This window comes from Colossoma macropomum, unplaced genomic scaffold (genome assembly GCF_904425465.1).
Source record: "Colossoma macropomum unplaced genomic scaffold, Colossoma_macropomum, whole genome shotgun sequence".
In the NCBI taxonomy this organism is placed as follows: domain Eukaryota; kingdom Metazoa; phylum Chordata; class Actinopteri; order Characiformes; family Serrasalmidae; genus Colossoma; species Colossoma macropomum.
In genome coordinates this window covers 11,342,093-11,361,644 of record NW_023494810.1, presented here as the reverse complement: position 1 = coordinate 11,361,644, position 19,552 = coordinate 11,342,093, and the positions used below count along the sequence as shown (strand labels likewise).

General features: G+C 37.7%; 1 protein-coding gene across 1 annotated transcript in view; it reads left to right on the top strand.

The window, feature by feature from the left end:
* The window catches only part of stab1 (stabilin 1), an 89,594-nt gene continuing 70,042 nt past the window's right edge, over positions 1-19,552 (top strand). Inside the window, exons 1-14 of the mRNA XM_036559229.1 lie at positions 1-366; positions 601-728; positions 3,086-3,201; positions 3,280-3,365; positions 5,081-5,150; positions 7,619-7,714; positions 9,197-9,307; positions 12,317-12,504; positions 13,449-13,579; positions 16,089-16,216; positions 16,337-16,407; positions 16,536-16,682; positions 18,216-18,344; positions 18,811-18,882. Of these exons, the coding sequence (XP_036415122.1) occupies positions 313-366; positions 601-728; positions 3,086-3,201; positions 3,280-3,365; positions 5,081-5,150; positions 7,619-7,714; positions 9,197-9,307; positions 12,317-12,504; positions 13,449-13,579; positions 16,089-16,216; positions 16,337-16,407; positions 16,536-16,682; positions 18,216-18,344; positions 18,811-18,882 (1,527 nt within the window). The 5' untranslated portion in view covers positions 1-312. The remainder of the gene's footprint in view (positions 367-600; positions 729-3,085; positions 3,202-3,279; positions 3,366-5,080; positions 5,151-7,618; positions 7,715-9,196; positions 9,308-12,316; positions 12,505-13,448; positions 13,580-16,088; positions 16,217-16,336; positions 16,408-16,535; positions 16,683-18,215; positions 18,345-18,810; positions 18,883-19,552) is intronic.

The window sequence follows — 19,552 nt, the reverse complement described above, 5'->3', positions numbered from 1 at the left end:
AGCAGAGGAAATCCGTCCATTTTCCTGTCAGGAAAAGATAATTTCTCTTGACTCCTCTGCTTTGAAAGTGGTGCAGAGCAAAACGGCACTGCCTCCCTCTCTCGACGGGAACCCACCAACATGCTGTTCCCCGAAAGCAAGTAAAAAACTCTTGAAGTGGAGTCTGGAGGTAAAGAAGTTACTTTTCTGCTTTCCCCTCATGACTCCAGGTTGCTGCAGGACCTGAGGGAGCCTTGCTAGTTTTCGTTCTTGCATGCTTATCTCAGAGGACATTCAGAGTGCCCAAAGTCGCCTTGTTCTCAGGAAGCAGTCATGTATTATCTGTTGGTCCTAGGACTCATGGTGCCATGTAGTTTACAAATCGAGGTAAGTCCAGTTTCTCACTCTAATGTGTGTGGACTTTCTGACTTCATGTGTAGGGTTGCAAGTTCTGTTAAGATAGCATTTGTTAGTCAGGCATGTCTATGAAACATATTGTGACTCTCAGTCTTATTGTACTTATATTTGGCTTTCAAAGGAAGGATAGGAAGTAGTAGAAGAAAGTAGGATACTAGCTTGCACCATGTTTCCAGGCTTATTATTCTGGTTCTTTTGTTTAAGGCTGTGTCCAATCGCTGCGATGTGCCCCGCACCATCCAGCACTCCACTCTATGTACATCCTGCGCTGCAGCACCTGCTATTGTCTGCCCACGAGGCTTCAGGAAGACCACCACGGATGTTGAATGCCGGTAACAACACCTTACACAGGGGTTGATTTACATGTATACACACACACTGATCAGCCACTTCATTAAATCCACCTCCTAGTATCTTATCAGCTCCACTGACCATACAGGAGCACTTCGTAGTTCTACAGTTACAGACTGTAGTCCATCGGTTTCTCTGTATACTTTGTTACCCTGTTCTTCAGTGGTCAGGACCCCTACAGGACCACCACAGACCATTGGTAGTGGGTCATTCTCAGCACTGCAGTGACCCTGACGTGGTGGTTGTGTGTTAGTGTGTGTTGTGCTGGTGCGAGTGGATCAGACACAGCAGTGCTGCTGAAGTTTCTAAACACTGTGTCCACTCACTGTCCACTCTATTAGACACTCCTACCTTGTTGGTTCCCCTTGTAGATGTAAAGTCAGAAATGATAGCTCATCTGCTGCTGCAGTTTGTGTTGGTCATCCTCTAGTCCTTCATCAGTGGTCACAGGACGCTGCTGACTGGATATTTTTGTTTGGTGGACTATTCTCAGTCCAGCAGTGACACTGAGGTGTATAAAAACACCACCAGCACTGCTGTGTCTGATCCAGAAAGCCTGCTGTTACCTGATATGACATGAGAAGAATGCTGTTTAGACCAGTGTGGTCAGATCTAACTCGTTGTAAAGATCTGTATCTACAGGGGGGTCTGAATGTCTGAGACTGTATTGAACATTTTAAGTTATGGCAAGTAAAATGAAGAAAGAGTGAACGTCAATAGATTTTTTTGGTCTGATGTCTTCCGCTGGTGCTTGACTATCAGGTGGATTTGTTCAACTGATCAGGGTCTTTACACAAACTCACGTGCACGCTGCCATTAAAGCAAAAGATACCATTTTTTGCAGTGTAAAGTGTACCACAACTTCTGCACAGGCCATGTTTTATTCCCCAATATGTTAAATTCAGCAAATAACCAGTTGTTGTGCATTAAAATGTGCAGAAGCGTGTTCTCTGTAGAGGATGTATTAACTTATTTACACACTAAGTGGCGCAACCAATCCCTGGTGATACTACATCGGTGGCCGGGAGTTCAGGACAGCTCAATTGGCCTCGATTTCTCTGGGTGGGTAGGATGGCCCCCCCTTCTTCCCCCATCACTCAACGTGATACTAGTCAGCGCAGGCATCTGTTAGCTGACGCAACAGATCTGGCGGTTGACGCTTTCCTCCGAGCGCGGTCAGCTGTCCAATGACGTGTGAGCAGCAATTCGGAGTGGTGCTTCACAGGTCTCGGAAGAAGCCTGTGTTAGCCTCCACCTTCCAAGTGCTGGTGTTTTCGTGTGATTGGGGGAGTCCTAACTAGCGGGTGGAATTGGAGACGACTAAATTAGGGAGAAAATTGGGGAAAAAAAAAACTAACCTCAAAATAGTGCCAAAACTTTTACATACTGCTGTATATCAATTATTTCTTTTTTTTGTGTATTTTATTATTTTTTTGAAGATGCAAAAACACAAGCCAACAGTATGGTTTTCTAATTTTATGCGACAAAGCAAATACAAAACAATTCAGAAATGTATTAACATTTCAAAGATTCTTGTTTTAAATTAAAAGAGAACACAAAATAGAGACATTTTCACTAGTGCATTTAGCAGTCAGCAAAAAAAGATAATTAAATTAATTTTCATTTACGAATGTACGTTTGGCTTAATCCCATTGGTGAAAATGGTGTGTGGCTATGCAGTCTAGGCTAGCTACACACTTAAAAAAGATGGTTCCTCAAGGGTTCTTTAGTAAAGAAAATGATTCTATATATAGAACCATTAAAGGGTTCTTTGCCTCTTTAAGGGTTCTTCAGATTGACAAAGAATGAGTTTCACATGTTTTTTTTAAAGAAACTTTTTGAGAAGGGTTCTATGTAGCACCAAAAAGGGTTCTTCTATTGTTACTGGCTTGACATCATAACAATAGCAGTTTTTGGTGCTATATAGAACCTTTTTCAGAAAGGTTCTGTACAGAACCATCTACAGCATGTTCTCCATCAATCTGAAGTACTCTTTTATGATGCAAAGAGCCCTTGAATCATGCAAAGGGTCTCTGAGTGTTAATGGTTCTACATAGAACAATTTTCTTTACTAAAGAACCCTTGAAGAATCATCTTTTGTGTAGGCTACCTATAGTTTCAGGCATAATAATCTAATTTATGTAGAAACAGCAAGACTGTATTTGACTATATGTAATTACATTAGTATTATATATTACTGTAAGACTGAGAACATTTCAGAGGTGAAAGGTTATTACATAGGTATTATACAGTATTATATAAATGATAATGTGTAACTACAGTCCTATTTTATAAGCATGTCTTTTGTATTGTATATGACCTCCTCTCATGTTTTTAGGTATTCAGTGGAAATTGGGGACCGCCTGTTGGAGCTGCCTGGCTGCTCTCGGTCCTGTGAAAAGGTCATCACGATAAAGAGATGCTGTATCGGCTTCTGGGGGCCCTTGTGTTTACGTGAGTGTCACGTTTTGTTTACATAAGCTGATTTAAAACAATCAACAACTGGACTAAGCTGACATTCTGCTTTTCCAGCCTGTCGCAGCTGGTCGGGGAACTTTTGTAATCTGCATGGTACCTGCTCAGATGGAGACTCAGGGAATGGCACCTGTGCTTGTGAGGTATTTCAATGACTTTCTGTACATCGCAGAGTTTTGTATGCATATTATTATGAATTACCATAGAATTTCTTATAGCAACCCCAATAAACATACAGTTCCACTCAGAAGTTTGGACGCAACTTTAAAGAAAAGAATATAAGAAAATACTAATGATTGTTTGGTTATTTTTCAAATTTTTAAGTTCTTTTTGATTTGAAGTTGAGTTTTAGTCTGTAGACGGAGCCTTATTTAGCCACAACCCAGCATTTTAGAGCAAGAAGTGACCTGTATCCCTGTCCCTCATGGCCACATGGTGAGCAGTTAGATCCCATTGTTTTGAAATAAATGTTTCCCAAAATCTGAAAATCATACGTTAAGAATTGTCACTACCGAAACTCATATTTTCTGCATTTTAGTAAATTTTTTGTGTTCGAGTCAAAAATGTATGACTTTATGTGTGAACATTTTCAAAGCTGTGTTTTCTAGTCATACACTGGCTAGCATTCTGCTCAAAATGAGCCGAAATTGTCATTACTGAAACAGTTTTGACATTTGGTAAAGTTTGGGTAGTGTTATGATGTTTTGTGAGTGACAAAATGGAATCCTTTTTTCAAAATCCTTTAGTTTAATAATATAAACATAATTACGTTTTAGCGTTGATCAAAGCAAAAATATTTTGTCTAAAATCTAAAATCAGTTAAAAAAAAACTCTTTTTTACAGCATATTTCCATGCGTTACTTCATATTATATTCACTATTGTTCAAAATGTGCTGCTTATCCTCCTGGGTCATGGGGGTGCTGGAGCCTATCCCGCGCTCATTTGGCAGAAAACAGGAAATGCCCTGGACAAGTCACCAGTCCATCACAGGGCAGACGCACACACTCACTCCCAGGGGTAATTTAGCATCTGTAATTGGCCTGACTGCATGTCTATGCACTGTGGGAGGAAACCCACACAGACACAGGGAAAACATACTAACTTCGCACATAAAGCACGCTGGTTGCCCAGCTGAGGAATCAAACCCAGGCCCTTCTTGCTGTAAGGCAACAGCGCTACTCATTGCTCCACCACCCATATAGAAAAAAGCAGAGAAACAAAACAATACTTTCTATGAGTTAGTGTGTCCAAAGTTTTGATCAGTACTGTATTTCACAAAAGACAAATTAGTATTTGTCACATTGTGCTGAATGAAGGATTACACAGTATCGTCTGTTATATGAGCATATCGGCACTGTAGGAACAAAACCTCATATCTTCTTTGTTGTGTTTTTTCCATTTGTACAAGTTTAAAATGCAGTTGCTTTTTATACTGTGTGAAAATTGCACAACAATAACTGCATAACACGATGACTTAGAATACAAGCTTGGGTAACACTTTATTTGGATGGTCCACTGTAGACGTTTTTAGATGCTCAGTATATCTTTAAGTAACATTCAACTAAATATCTTTTAAATGCAACTGAACATGAAATGTGGAAGATTCTATTAAATCTAACCCTGATCTAGACCTGACCCTAAACCTAACCTCAAGGCAAAACTTACACTTACTCCTAAACTTAACTCTAGCCATAATGTTGTTGAGAACCAACTGAGTATTACTAGAAAGTTTGTTCACGATTTAAGTATCTGTAGATCATCTATAGGGGACCATCCAAATAAAGTGTGACCTCAGTTTTTTCAGTGAAGTTTCTACCTTTGTCAGCTGGATGGGGTTTTAAGAATGTGTGTTTTCAGGACGGCTATACTGGTTTTGCCTGCCAGAAGTGCACCAATGAAAAGGCCTATGGGGAACACTGCAGCTCAGGTCTGTTTCAATTTACACAGGAGAATTCCACCAACATTTCTGCCTAGTTCAGTTGTTAAGATGTAAATAAAGTCATTCAGAGTTGTTTGGTGTGAAATGGTTCACTGTAGAGAATCTTACAGACTCAGGTTTCTTTACAGTGGTTGTGATGGGAACCAGGGGTCACCATGTGTACAACACAAATATAGCCATTTTATTTACTATCCAAAACTGAACCTTGTGGTAACAAGAAATCAGGGGGTCACATTTAAGTCTCCAAAGTAATATTTTTATTTAAGAATCACAACTGAGGAGAAGCTCCTGGTAAAACCCAAAGATCTCCACCCAAAACAGTTTACAGAAGGTTAAATAGTCCCCAAAAAGGGTGCTGGTCCACTTTATCGGTCAACAGAGTACAAAGAAGTTAAAATCCATTGGTTATACCTAACTGTGATACGAATAAACAAGAGAGTGTTAACATGCAGTGCTGTTCGAAAGTTCGTGAACACTTTATCTTTTTGTGAATTTCTACAAGAATGTGACCTAAAATGAAATCAGATTTTCATGTTATAACAATAGATAAAGAGAACACATTTTAACAAAACACAATACTATAGTTTTTCCTCCATTTGTTAAACAAACTCATCCAACATTAAATGTCTTTATTGGCAAAACTATATGAACCTCTAAAATCAGTTTGGTATAGGTGATACTTAGTGTCAGGAGATGAAGTCAATTGAAAAACAATTAGTTGTGAGAGTGACTGACTCTGCTTTGTGTAAAAAAACATCAACCTGAGTCTTAACCACCAAGTCTGGGCTTTACAACACACATTTGTTAGTGCAGGCCATGTCTCAGTTCAATGTGATTATTGAAGCCCTCAGAAAATTATTTGCCAAAGCTCATTTGGCTGGAAGAGGTCCCAAAACTATTTCTGACGAGTTTGGACTTCAATGATCCACTGTCAGGCACTGTTACCCTTCCCTGGAGTGGTCATCCAACAAAAATGACAAGAATATGGCACAGAATATTCTGGGAGATCACAAAGAAACCAGCCTCTTTTGCACTCGCTAATGTCAGTTCATGAGTCTATCATGGCTTAAATGAGAGATGTGATGTTTGATAAAACTGAACACTGCATTCCAGGATCCTGAGTCAACTGTGAAACACAGTGGTGGCAGTATCACAGTTTGGGGCTGTTTTGCTGCTATTGGACCAGGACAACTTGCCTTCATTTGATAAAGCTATTAATTCTGGATTGTATCAGGAAATTCTAGAGGAGTATGTTAGGGCTTCCATTCGTGAATTGAACCTCAACAGAAGGTGGGTCCTGAAGAAACACAACGACCCTAAAGCAACCACCAGTTAGACTACAAAGACTGGTTGAAGTAAAAGAAATTTTGCATTTTGGAATGACTGAGTCAAAGTCCAGACCTTAATCTAATAGAAATGTTGAAGCAGAACCTAAGGTGTGGTGTTCATGTAAGAAAGCCCCCAACACAACAGAGTTGAAGCAGTTCTGTAATGAGGAACGGGCCAAGATTGCTCCTAGGAAATGTGCATCGTTGATCAACAGTGACAGGAAACATTTGGCTGAAGTCATTCCTACTCAAGGGGGTCACACCTGTTACTGAAAGCAGAGGTTTACATACTTTTGCCAACAATGACATTTAATATTAGATCACTTTGTTCAATAAATGAAAACTGTATAACTGTTTGCCTCATCTCAAATTCACAAAATGATAAAGGGTTCACAAACTTTCAAGGAGCACTGTATATGCCTAATAAATGAAAAGGAAGAAGACCCATATATGGTCAAACTGTTCACCTCACATCTGGTGTCTTAAGGGTGTGCTGGCCTGTAGCTCCAAGGTCATAAACAATGGTCTGCTGTTCCATTGTCTTCTGATTAGTTTCAGGAAGAAACAACTGAAATACAATTTACTTCTAAAATAAAGGAGGAGGAGATCACCTCCTTTAATTTGTAGCACTCTAACACATTCCTGAACTTTAAGTTAACCTTCAGGATCATGCAGTTTGCACAACCAAAGAGAGGGCAATAAAAATTCACCATTAGACTGCTGTGTGATTAACTATAAGATCAGCTATTACAGGGAAATGACTATTTCTGCAGCAATAACCTCTGAACTTTTATATGTAATGTTGATGATGGTAAAATAGTGATGAATCTGAAAAAATAAGTTTTTTTTATTTTGCTTAACAACTGCATGTACCTCTCTGCTATGAATGGATCTGGGAACAAAATCCTCTCAAAGCTATCATAAAACAATGCCTCAGGCAGCGTATTCATAACCATGTAATAACTTTTTGTAAGGGAGCTTTTAGAGGTGGACACCTGGTTCCTATCACCACCACTGTGAACAGTTCTGACTTGGTACATTTCTTCAAAACAGAGCATTTCACACCAAACCACTCTGAAGGTCTTTGTTACATCTGTATATACTAATGGTCCTGTGCCTTTGGTTTAGTGTGCAGTTGTGTGCATGGAGTGTGTAATTCAGGTCCAGATGGAGACGGACAGTGTTACTGTCAACCGCCATATTCAGGACCGAAGTGTGACAAAGGTAATGTTGTTTAGATATCTGTATTAATTAGCTGTATTAGCTTTTAAGACTGTCTGTGTCTCAATACTGTTACAAATGTTAGAGCATTAAGAACTGTTATGTTGTTCAATAATTCATAAAATAATATGTTACATTAAAACAATACAACTACTTTAAAGCAAAACAACGTTGCATCGTGCCTAAGAATACCCTTCCCTGTGATATAATCAAAATAACGCACAGCCTCAAGTGGCTTATTGCGTTTATAAAATGGTGGCCAACATAAAATATGACAAAATACGCAATTTTTCGGAAAACAATTTAAGGTATTCTGCCAAGAAATTTAGTTCTTTTAGAGTATGGTGTCGTTGCCAAGCAAACTAAACAAGGAGAAGAACGTTTGTTCGCCCATCACTGTATATTGCGGTCATTTCATGAGTTTTTAAACTTTTTGTCTTCTCGTGCTGGGGCTGAATCTCTGATGTCTCCCTGCTCCCTAGTGGACTACGCAGGAATTTAAATACTGGATTCTGAACCATAACAGTGCATAATACAGCTAAGAAATAATCATTTAGGACTCAGTCACATCAACACTCGATAAATGATGCTCTATTTGGATGTAGAGGCTAGAATTTCTAAACTTTCATAGCCAGCAGATTATTTAGGGAGTATGGAGCCGTTTAGGATTTAGATTCGTTTGACGTGACTTCTGACTGAAACACATTTGAAGCATGTAATCCATTTAAGTGACAATTTTAGACTTTCATACTGCCGTTTTACAGTGAATCATACTGTAAGTACTTTAATTCAAACCTGTGATATTAATGATGGAGGTGTTTAGACTGTTGGCTATCTTTTAGCCTGTTAGCTAACTGACCAGCCTGGCTCTAGTTAAGAACATAAGCTGTACGCCCCTCAGTTTAAACAAAAAATGGGTTCTTACTACATCAGTATACTCAGTGGTTCTTGCAAGCAGCATTAGAGTCAAAGATTATTCTAAGAACAGCACAAGGATTTTTCAAAGTGGTGTAGTAATACAGCGTTCAGTTGTTGTGAGGTGGTCATAGGTGTGCGTATATCATGTATTTTACCCTGGCTTCGAACGCGGCTCAGCCAATTAGATTTTGGGACTGGAACTGTTTCATAAAAACACTCCAAAAGAGTTTTGCTGCGTCTCGCGGCAACACCACTTATTTACAGTACCACAGTCTGTTTTCACACATGCGTAGACTGAGAAATCTGAAAGAAATCAGAGTAAGGGTTTACATGCACTAAGAAATCTGAGTATGCTGTTTACATGAACATGTGAAATATCAGATGACTGCAAAAATCTGATTATGACTGCATTATGGAGGGAATGTAAACGCACTCATTCTTGATGTATTAGTGGATTTAGTTAAGCATGACTATAAATGATGAACTTGTACAGATATGCTTATAATACTAATTTACTAAAGTAGATGTTAACAGTTTTTGTTGTACATATTTTCTCTCTTTGTGCAGTTTCCACCTCCTGCAGTGCCTGCCCTGCCAACTCATACTGTAAAGGAGACGGAGGGAGTGCTGTGTGTGAATGTCTTCCTAACTTTAAGAAAGTTGGACAGATCTGTGCAGGTACTGCCTTTGAACACATTACATAGTGTACATTAATGACGTTACATATTACACACACACACACACACACACACTGAGCAATGCCAAACATTTGCGACTTGGAAGACCAACATCAACTACCAAAGCGCCTTAATGTTTCCTGAACACAATGCAGAGTGATTGCACAGCTTAAACAAATCCCCGGTATTGCATAAGGTGTTAAGGGTGTTGCTACTGTATTTAAGGCAGTTGTTTGGTTGTTGCTAGGGTGTTGCCAGGTGGTTGCTAGGGTACGGCTATGCAGTTGCTATGTTGTTGCAGGTTGCTAAGGTGTTGTTAGGTGATTTCTATGGTATCTTAGGTGGTTGCTCAGGTTTTGCTAAGCCATTCTTATTGTAGCTACATTTTGTACACACTTAAAAAAGATGGTCCTTCAAGGGCTCTTTAGTAAAGACAATGGTTCTATATAGAAGCATGAGCACTGAAAGAACCCTTTGCATGATTAAAGGGTTCTCTGCATTGTGAAAGGGCTCTACAGATTGTTGGAGAATGTGCTGTAGATGGGTGTACACATTTAAAAAAGATCTTCAATGGTTCTTTATTAAAGACTTAAAGAGTAGTTCTAAATAGAATGCATAATTAAAGGGTTCTTTGCATTGTGAAAGCATTCTTCAGATTAATGGAGAATGTGTGGTTGTTAGCCTAAAGATGTGTATGTGTGCTATTTGTGTCAGTCTATGCTGGGCTGTGGGGTAACAGAATCAGTGTTAGTGTAGACCAGTTGTATGGTTAGAAGTGAGCTGCCTGTTTCCTGGCCCTGTTTGCTAGTACTGAGCAGTGGTTCTCTCTAGCTGTCTGTTCAGTAAAAGAGCTTCACCTTTAAAGTGCAAATGTTTCCTGCATCTTATTCTACACTGACGCCACAAAATGTTACCTGAAGTCGTTGCTAGGGTGCTGCTGTATGGCTGCTCTAGTTCCTCTGGTGGTTTGCTAGGGGGTTCCTGTGATGTTTGACATGGTTGCTAGGGTATTGGTTGCTAGGCTTGGGCGATAAAGTAAATTTAGACAAACGATTACCGTCTCCAGAATTATTGCGATAAACAATATTATCATGTTAAAAATTTATTTACGAAGAAAACCCAAGTGAGTGGGCCTTTCAGTCACGTGATCATTTTATTGCAGCCTATGTAAGTGAACTGCTGCATCTCAGTGGAACAGCAAAGGAGAAGTATAGCAGTGAATCTTAATTCTGGAAAAAACAGTTATGTTAGAAGAAATAATAATACTTATTAATATTATTATGATTATAGTCTTTAACAACCGAGATTGTTTCATACATAATTAACATTATTATACATCTCAGGCACCGCTGTCTTGCTGAAGTACTTACGGCCTGTATTGGTCTGTATTGCGGCCTTTGGTGATGATCAGTTTTCTGCATAGACGGCATGTAACACTGTTAACATCTAACGGTTCTCTGTGTTCGTCTGGTTGGAAACCAAAATATTGGCAAACGGGTGCAGTAACACTCTTCTTCTGTACAAGCTCATCCATTTTTCACTGTCTAGGGAGAAGGTCACACGTAGCGGAGTGTTTCATTTGCATATACCCAGCATTCATTGCCAGACTGAAACGCTACGTTCTAATCTTTTCAAGTGGCGTTTTAAAAACGTATATTTGTAGTTAATTAGTTATGTTTGTGTGGTCTATACTTAAATACCGTCTTTTCTGTTATAGCTTAGGACTAAAATTTTAACCTACCAGAGATTAGAATGCTTGTACAAAGTCTATGGTTAAATACAAAGAATGACAAAAGAAAAAAAAGTCACATGGCAACGGTACATGATAAAAAAATAAAACGATAATTTACTTAATATCGTCACTGGTTGAAATTATTGCGATATTCAATAATATTGTTTATCACCCCAAGGCTAGTGGTTGCTGTGGTTTTTCAGGTGGTTGCTAGAGTGTTGCTGTATGATTGCTAAGGTATTGGAGGTGATTGGTAGGTATTGCTAGGTGATTGCACAGTGACTGCATGGTTTAGGCAATTCATCAATATTACTAGGGTGTTACTAGGTGGTTGCTATGGTATTTCTGGCGGTTGCTAGTGGTTTGCAAGCGAATTGCTTTGGCATCCCAGGTGGTTGCTAGGGTGTTGCTAGAGTGTTGCTAGGTGGTTGTTTTTGGTTCCTATGTTGTTCCAAGTGGTTGCCATAGCGTTGCTAAGTGATTGTTGTGTTATCCCAGGTGGTTGCTGGGCTGTTACTAGGTGGTTGCTAGGGTTTTTCTAGAATGTTTAATATATGATTATTTTTGGTTCCTGTGTTGTTCCTAGTGGTTTACAGACTTTGCAAGTGATTGCTGTGGTATCCCAGGTGGTTGCTAGATGTTGCTAAGCAGTTGCTATGGTATTCCAAATCATTGCTAGGGTGTTACTGTGTGGTTACTATGGTATTTCAGGTGGTTGCTAGGGTGTTCCACATCCGTCGCTAGGATGTTGCAAGATGGTAGTTAGGTGCTACGGTGTTGCTATGGTATCCCATAACAGCAGTGTTAATATTCATATTCCATCCTCTTCAGCGAAATACAAAGAAAATATTTGTGTATGGCAAAACGCATAAGCGTACTTTACAACTAAATCCTGTATTATTACAATTTTGAAAAACACACTGAGCTGTTCAGGGAATAATCTTTGACCACTATGTTGCATAGAAACCACAGCCTACTGTCAACAAACTTGCTTGGTGTAGAATCACTCATTGAGTTATTATTAATAACAAATTCATCTTATTATTATATAGTTTTTGTGTTTTATATAACCAATAAACCTCTCAAACGGACACTTTTCATCATAATGAAGCACAAAAAATAAGACATTTAACCTCTTCATTTGTTTTTTAGATTTATTTTCAAGCTTTCATTGTTGCTGAGTTAGCGTTATTACAAACTTAATATGTTATTTTTAAAAAACTCACAACTCACAGCCTTGTCAGTACTTTAATACATAGTCTTTCTGACCCATTTCAGGTATTTGTTCGCCAAATGTCTGTGACGTGAACGCTGACTGCTCATACAAGGCGGGACAGTTTCAGTGCACTTGTAAAGCCGGGTACGAGGGAGACGGCAAAATCTGCATCCCTATTAATCCCTGCTCTCAGAATAACGGAGGATGCCCCTCTAACTCTACCGTTTGTGAATATAAAGGCCCAGGCAAGGTCAGTTTTGGGTCTAACATTCAGAATGAGGGTAAACTGATCTACATGCCAAATCACAGTAGTTTTTTCATAATTATTTAGCCTGTCTGCACGCATTTTTCACAGTCATTAGATTCACGTCATGCCGCAACAAGCAAAATGTTAATTGGGTTGAGGGAAATAAATGTAAATTTGGCAATTTTAGGCTTACAATGAACCAAAAAAGTGTAAATCAATTGTTAATTGCAATTATTTATATGACAATTAATCGTCAACTAAAATTTTATGATAGTGACATCCACAAACATCATGATACCTAAAAGCAATGTAACAATGCGTTATGTCACAATATTCCCAAATAAGCTGAAATGGACAAAATGCAGGAGAAAAACAGTAATTCCACTTTTAATAAAGCTATGAAAAGCGTTGCATTAAGCTTATGCCTGGTAACAGTTAAGTTTGTTACCATGACAACAGCCCCCAGTGATGGTGAAAAACTCATTTACTGCTGGTATAAAAACTTTGCTTTATTTCATGCAAATCATGGGAATCTATCAATATTCCCTTATATAAACATTTATTTATCATCTGTTACACTGCAAGAAATGGTATCTAAGCAAGTGAAAACATCATAAATCAAGCCATATACCTAAAATTTCTTATTATGAGAGTGTTGTAAGAGTATTATAAGGTTATTATTATTTGATATGATTATATTCATTTTTACTTGTTTCTATCTAGTGAAAGTGTTTTATTCCATTGGCATTGCACCTATATGTTAGGCGTTTCTAATAAAATGGCTCGTAAGTGTAGATACAATGTAGATGTAGTTAATACATGTAGAACATCTACACAAGGATGTTATGCTTCATTAAGTTTAGATTGGAGTCTGATTAGCTTTTGCTACAATAATGGGCTTGTATTAAGTTTACAATATATAAAAATAAGTCTGTTTTTCACGTCAGGCAAAATGCGTGTGCATGAGCGGAATGGAGGGATCTAACCCGGCTGCTGGCTGTACTCTGAAGTCTGCTTGCACGGAGAACACATGCCACAGGAATGCACAATGTGAAACTGGCCAAGACGGAATAGCCAGGTCAGTGTCTCCCTTTTTATATGGGCATTTTCAAATCCCTGTTTTTCTAGGCTGCCCGAATACTTCAAATAATTTTGTTTAGAGGCCAAATTGTTGTATGCTAACATGTAGGCATCTCTGATCAACTTACATATTTTGTTTGTTTTTTTTTTGCTAAGTGAAAAGAAGTTAACACATCCTCTGCATGGGATAAAATATGTTGACATTTTTCTAATAATTTCAATACAAGCTTATTATTTGTTTGCTAAATTTAATATATTGGAAAAAATGGCATGTGCAGTGCTTAGTAAGACCCCCTTTGGCTGGAATCACAGCCTCCAAACATTTCTTGTGGCCAGCTAATGATCTCACTAATCTAGCCTCCACTTTTCCTTGCTGAGTGCTTCTAGGACAGAAATATTCATACGTCTTCTTACATGCACATCTACCCACAGAAATTCAATAATGCATAAGTCAGGGGATGATTGCAAAACATTACTCTTTCAAATCTCAAAGTAGTTCAGGTTTTGGTTAATTTTTTGTATCATTTGACTTCTTGTGATATCCAACCTCTTTTCTTCTTCAGTTTCTTGACTGGCTGTTTCACATTTTCTTCCAGACCTAGCTGATATGTAGTAGAATCCTTTCTTCCCTCTATTCCCCACATTTCCTGTGCCACTGACTGCCACACAATCCCAAAGTATAATAGATCCACCCTTATTCTTCACACTTGGCAAGGTGTTCTTTTCATCAAATGCTGTTCTTGTTTTCCTCCAAACATAGCTTTGGTGATTGTAGCCAAAGATTTTGTTTTTTGTTTCATTGGACCACAGACCTTTCCAAAATACCTTTGGTTCATTTAAGTGTTGTTTAGCATTTTGCTTTTGTGATGAGATCACAGTTAAGTTTTCCTTATGATGACCTTTCCATGTAGATAATGTTCATCCATACTGGCATACTGCATACTGGCCAAGTTCATCACTATTCCATTGCCAGTCAAGTCAGCTGTGGGTCATTGGCAATGTGGGGGTTTTGCTTTGCATGCCTGACTTGTCTATAAGCAGTTTTATGAAAGATTTTTCAGAGAGCTTCAACAGTACTCTTTAACTTTCATTTCTTAATGACGTTTCACACAGTGAAAAGTACAAGCAGAAAGAGTTTAGATATTTTTGTAGTCTTTTCTTGTTTTGCAAGATTCAGTTTACTTTCAGATCCTCAGCTGCTGATTTAGTTACAAACCATATTTCCTTTTGTTCCATGCAGAAGGCTGTGCTAACTTTTTTCATTTAGAAAATCAACAAACTGTGCACTTTGACCAGGGGTGTCTAAAGTATCTCAATGTAGAGATGCTGTATTAAACAGTACTGGGCACAATTTAGACACCACATTTTCATTTAAATAATTTCCAGTCAAAGGGTTATTCATATTTCTAATGTCAGGAAAAAAACAGAAAAAATATTTAACATAAAATTAGAAACAGTCTCAACAATCAAATAGCATGTGGCATTATGTGAGGCCTTATTATAGTTTGTTTATTTATTTATTTATTTATTTATATGTAATATAGTTATAGTATTTATTGTAAACATATACATTTATCATGAATTATATTATCATGATAATAGTTCATTTTTTCCTCAATATTCTACAATTGTTTAAAGAAAAGCCATTTTACAATCATCTTCAGCTCATTATTGTGCACACATTTAACGTTTCTACATTTTTCCTATTTAGTTGAAACATGTAGAGTAGTAACATTAGAATATTTTTTTACATTTATCTGCAATCATTTTTACATTTAGTTTCAGAGGTGGGAAATTCAGTTCCAGGAAGTAAAAATCCTCCCCAGGATTTTGTTCCAACATTTTACTGCTAGTTTGAACTAACAAAAAAAGCTGTTATGTAGCACAGTAAGGCCGCAGATGCAAATGAGCCTCTACCTAATACTGTGCACATTTTAATCAACCAAACATACAGTCATATGGAAATATTTGGGCGCCCTGGGCAAATTACAGTTAAAATATGTTGTCGAGTGAAAATATGTTAAAACGTCCTCTACTTAGATTTTAATTTGCAGAATTTAACATAAAAACAAATGTTAAAAAAGAAAAACAAAAAATGTGCCATTTATGAAAACTTTTGTACATGGCACATTTTGTATTTTATATTTTATTTTTCTTGTTTGTGTTAAATTTAGCAAATAAAAAGTAATTGTGCACATGGCAGAAAATGTCATGTGTAAGTGGGTTCCCTGTAGATATATTAACTTATTTTCACTTAGAAAATCAACGTCATGTATTGCATATGACTGTAAGTCACTGTAATTGCAATATGTAGCAATATAATCTCAGTATAATCGCGAGATAATACCGAGTTTTGTTCATAGCGTGCAGCCCTACACAGTCATTAGAGATGCTATAAAGCTAGATTGAATTTCTGATCCAGAGGCTTTGCCCCAGTGCCTAGCTGAAGTCTTCTGGGAGTATATCTTCAAGGCTTTGGCTCTAAATGGAGGCATTTCCCCTTTTAGGTGCCTTTGCAGCCGTCAGCAGATAAGGGATGGGAAGCGTTGCTATGGTAACATCATGGAGCGAGTTTTGGAGCTGGACAGAGAGGGCAGCCAGGCAGGAAAGCTCACTGGAACCATCACGCTGTTCGGTAGTGCTTCTGAGTTTACCGCATGGATCTTTCATCTGCTCTCTAGAGTTTAGCTAAACTGTACATTCATGTTATCAGAGCCAGCATGATCAAAGCAAAGTAGCTCTCTCTGAAAGTCAGAGACAGGATGTGAGCTTGTTTTGAGCAAGCACGGACCATTTACAGCGTTCGTTCCAGTGGATACATCACAAGTGAGTAAAAATCTGTACTTATTGTAGTTCTCCTTCACATCTTTTTCCATTCCTGATCGTTTCTAATTGTATATTTTGTTGCTTGTTCTTGTTGCTGATCTGTATATGTGGAAACTGTATGTACGTAGATATCTGTGGACAAGCTTAACAACCAGCTAGCTGCTGGGGCCATATGTAAACACCACCTTATCCTCGGACAGCGCCTTTACAAACACTTGGAAGGCAAAGACTTGTGGACTTATGGAGGAGAAGTGCTCAGATTTAAAGCGAAAAAGGTAAATTAGGTTTATCAGAATTATATTTCCAACAGTCGTATGCAAAAGTTTGAACACCCCCAGTCGAATGGCGTGCTGATTTTCTAAGTATAAATAAGTTATCACATCCTCTACAGAGAACAGCCTTAGATGGGACATTTTTCTGAAATTTTAAGTGCACAATTTCCATATATTTGATGAACGATTTCTGAAAATTCATCAAATAAACATTAATTGTGTATTAAAATGTGCAGAAGTTTGTTCTCTGTAAAGGATGTGTGAACTTATTTTCACTTCAATCAGCAAAACGTAATTTGACTGGGGTGCCAAAACTTTTGCATGTGACTATATAACTTGTAACTTGAAAATAAAACTGCTGGCTATTTTCTGTGCTATGAAAATTTTGTTGTTAAAAAGTCACTGTAAACCTGATATGTTAATGTCTTTGTCTTTCACATGCCTTAAATGTTCATAGTTTATCTAGAACCACCAAAAATCTGTTAGCTTAACTCTTACATACTAGTAGAACTAGCAGCTCTAACAGTCACAGATCGCCACTGCAGTATCATTATCGGGCTGATATCAGCCAAAAATGAAAGGAACTGGAGAAACAAAAAGAAAGAACCTGATCCGGTTCTGTGACAGATGTAGCAAATCTAGTCTGAAATATCGGAAAAAATAACAAGGCAAAGTAAGTAACATTAACAGTAATCATTACATAGTCTAACTTAACATACAAACACGCAGTAGCTAGCTAAGTTTACGCTACACTGAAAAGATCGTTCTTCAAGGGTTCTTTAGTAAAGAAAATGGTTCTACATAGAATCGTGAACACTTAAAGAACCATTTGTATGATCAACGGGTTCTTTGCATCCTAAAATGGTTCTTTTGGTGGAGAATGTGTTGTATATGGTGCTATATAGAACCTTGTTGAAAGGGTTCTATATCGCACCAAAAAGAGTTCAGCTATTGTTATGATGTCAAGCTTGTACCCATAGAAGAACCCTTTTTGGTGCTATATAGAACTCTTTTCAAAAAGGTGCTATATAGAACCATCTACAGCACATTCTTCATCAATCTGAAGAACGCTTTCAGGATGCAAAGCACTCATTAATCATGCAAATGGTTCTGTAAGTGTTCATGATTCTACATAGAACCATTTTCTTTACTAAAGAACCTGTGAAGAACCATCTTTTTTAAGTGTGTAGGATGTCTTCAAGTCGTCAGATTTTTCATATATTTTTCATATATTTTTTGGTGGAAGAGTGTAATGAATACATTAAAGCTCTCTCAGATTAGTTTATAGTGGATCCATATCAGCTCAAAGTTTCAGTATCAGAAATGAAGTAGTGATATTATTGCTATCTGATGTGCCGTCTCTATATTTCTCTATACTTACGGTTCAGTTACTGTTAGGGTGTTTTTTTTTAAATAAATTCATGCTTAATGCCCACATAAATGGCTTTACATATAATTTTCCCAGACGCCTGGGCCTTTTACTGTGTAATTCTTCTATAATGTGGTTTAACGTTTGATTTTTGCTTGTGTTTGCAGCAATTCATTTCAAAGAGAGATCCAGACACGCTGTTTACCATAATTGAGACTGACATTCCTGCAGCCAATGGAATTATACATATCATTGACAAAGCATTTGCCAATGTAGACACGTCAAGCAATGCAGAGGTAAATCATAATTGAAAATATCTTTCAAAGATATTATTTAATCCATAGAAGTCTGAAGTTATTACTGTCATTTTGCCATATTATGTGAATGTAATTGCCTAATCAATTGCATTTATATTCCATTTGCATTCTACATGGAAACTGCACCGCTTTCAATGACAAAAAGATGGAAAAATGTCAAGTTGTTTTCTTTCCTCAAGACAAGACTCACAACAGTAACTTTTCATTAAATTCAAATTAAATATCTCCTACTCAAACACAAGTGTGGTACGGGTTAAAAGTTTGGAATCTGCACTTTCAACACTTTCTCCACTTGTTTCAATGCCCTGATTGAATAAAAAACAATTCATATGAATCTACAGCACGCTTTGGTTATCAACTGGGACTTTTAATGTCAACACTGATAAAGAAGTAGCTGATAAATAATGTTCTGTGTTCTAACTCACGCTCCGTTATGCAATTGCAGTTTTCTTCAAAGACCATTGGAGAGATTATCGCTAAGGATGACCGATTCAACCGATTTCTGTCACTGGTAGATGTGAGTGTCTTTTTCCTTTCTAAATGCTTAGATGATTGGGGTATTCAACCTCAGAGACACCTGCTCCATAATGTTCATCCTAGCAACCACCAGAGATACCACAGCAACCGGTTAGCAACATCATAGCAACTGGCCAGGATAACACAGAGCTGCTTAGCAACACCCTAACAAACACCTAAACTACCACAGTAACCCTCTGGCAAAACCCTAGCAACCACCTGGGAATTGCTTAAGCTGCGCAATCACTGCATTGTCTTTAGGAAATGCACTTTTCTAGTTGATGCTCTACTGTGGGAAATATTACGATATGTTTACGATATCATTATTGTGATAAATTATACCACTATATGCTTTTCTGAGCGTATGATGGGTATCGTCAGTACTAGAACACTGAACAACTGCTTGGATCATTAAAAAGGCTTTGAAAACAAGTATCTCAGCTTTTTATCATAGTTTTATGTCATATCATTTGAGCTGATCTTTGCATTATGTAAACATTTCATGTTGAATGGACTACTAGAAAAGGTCCAAAACTTCCATTAAGAGCATTTTTGTCTTCTGTAAAGTTTCCATTTTGAAGACACGTTGTTTTGTTAGGACACCAACGAAATGTAGAATGGCAAAAACTCGTCATTGTACTCCTAATTTTTTTTAATTGTTTGTTTTTTTT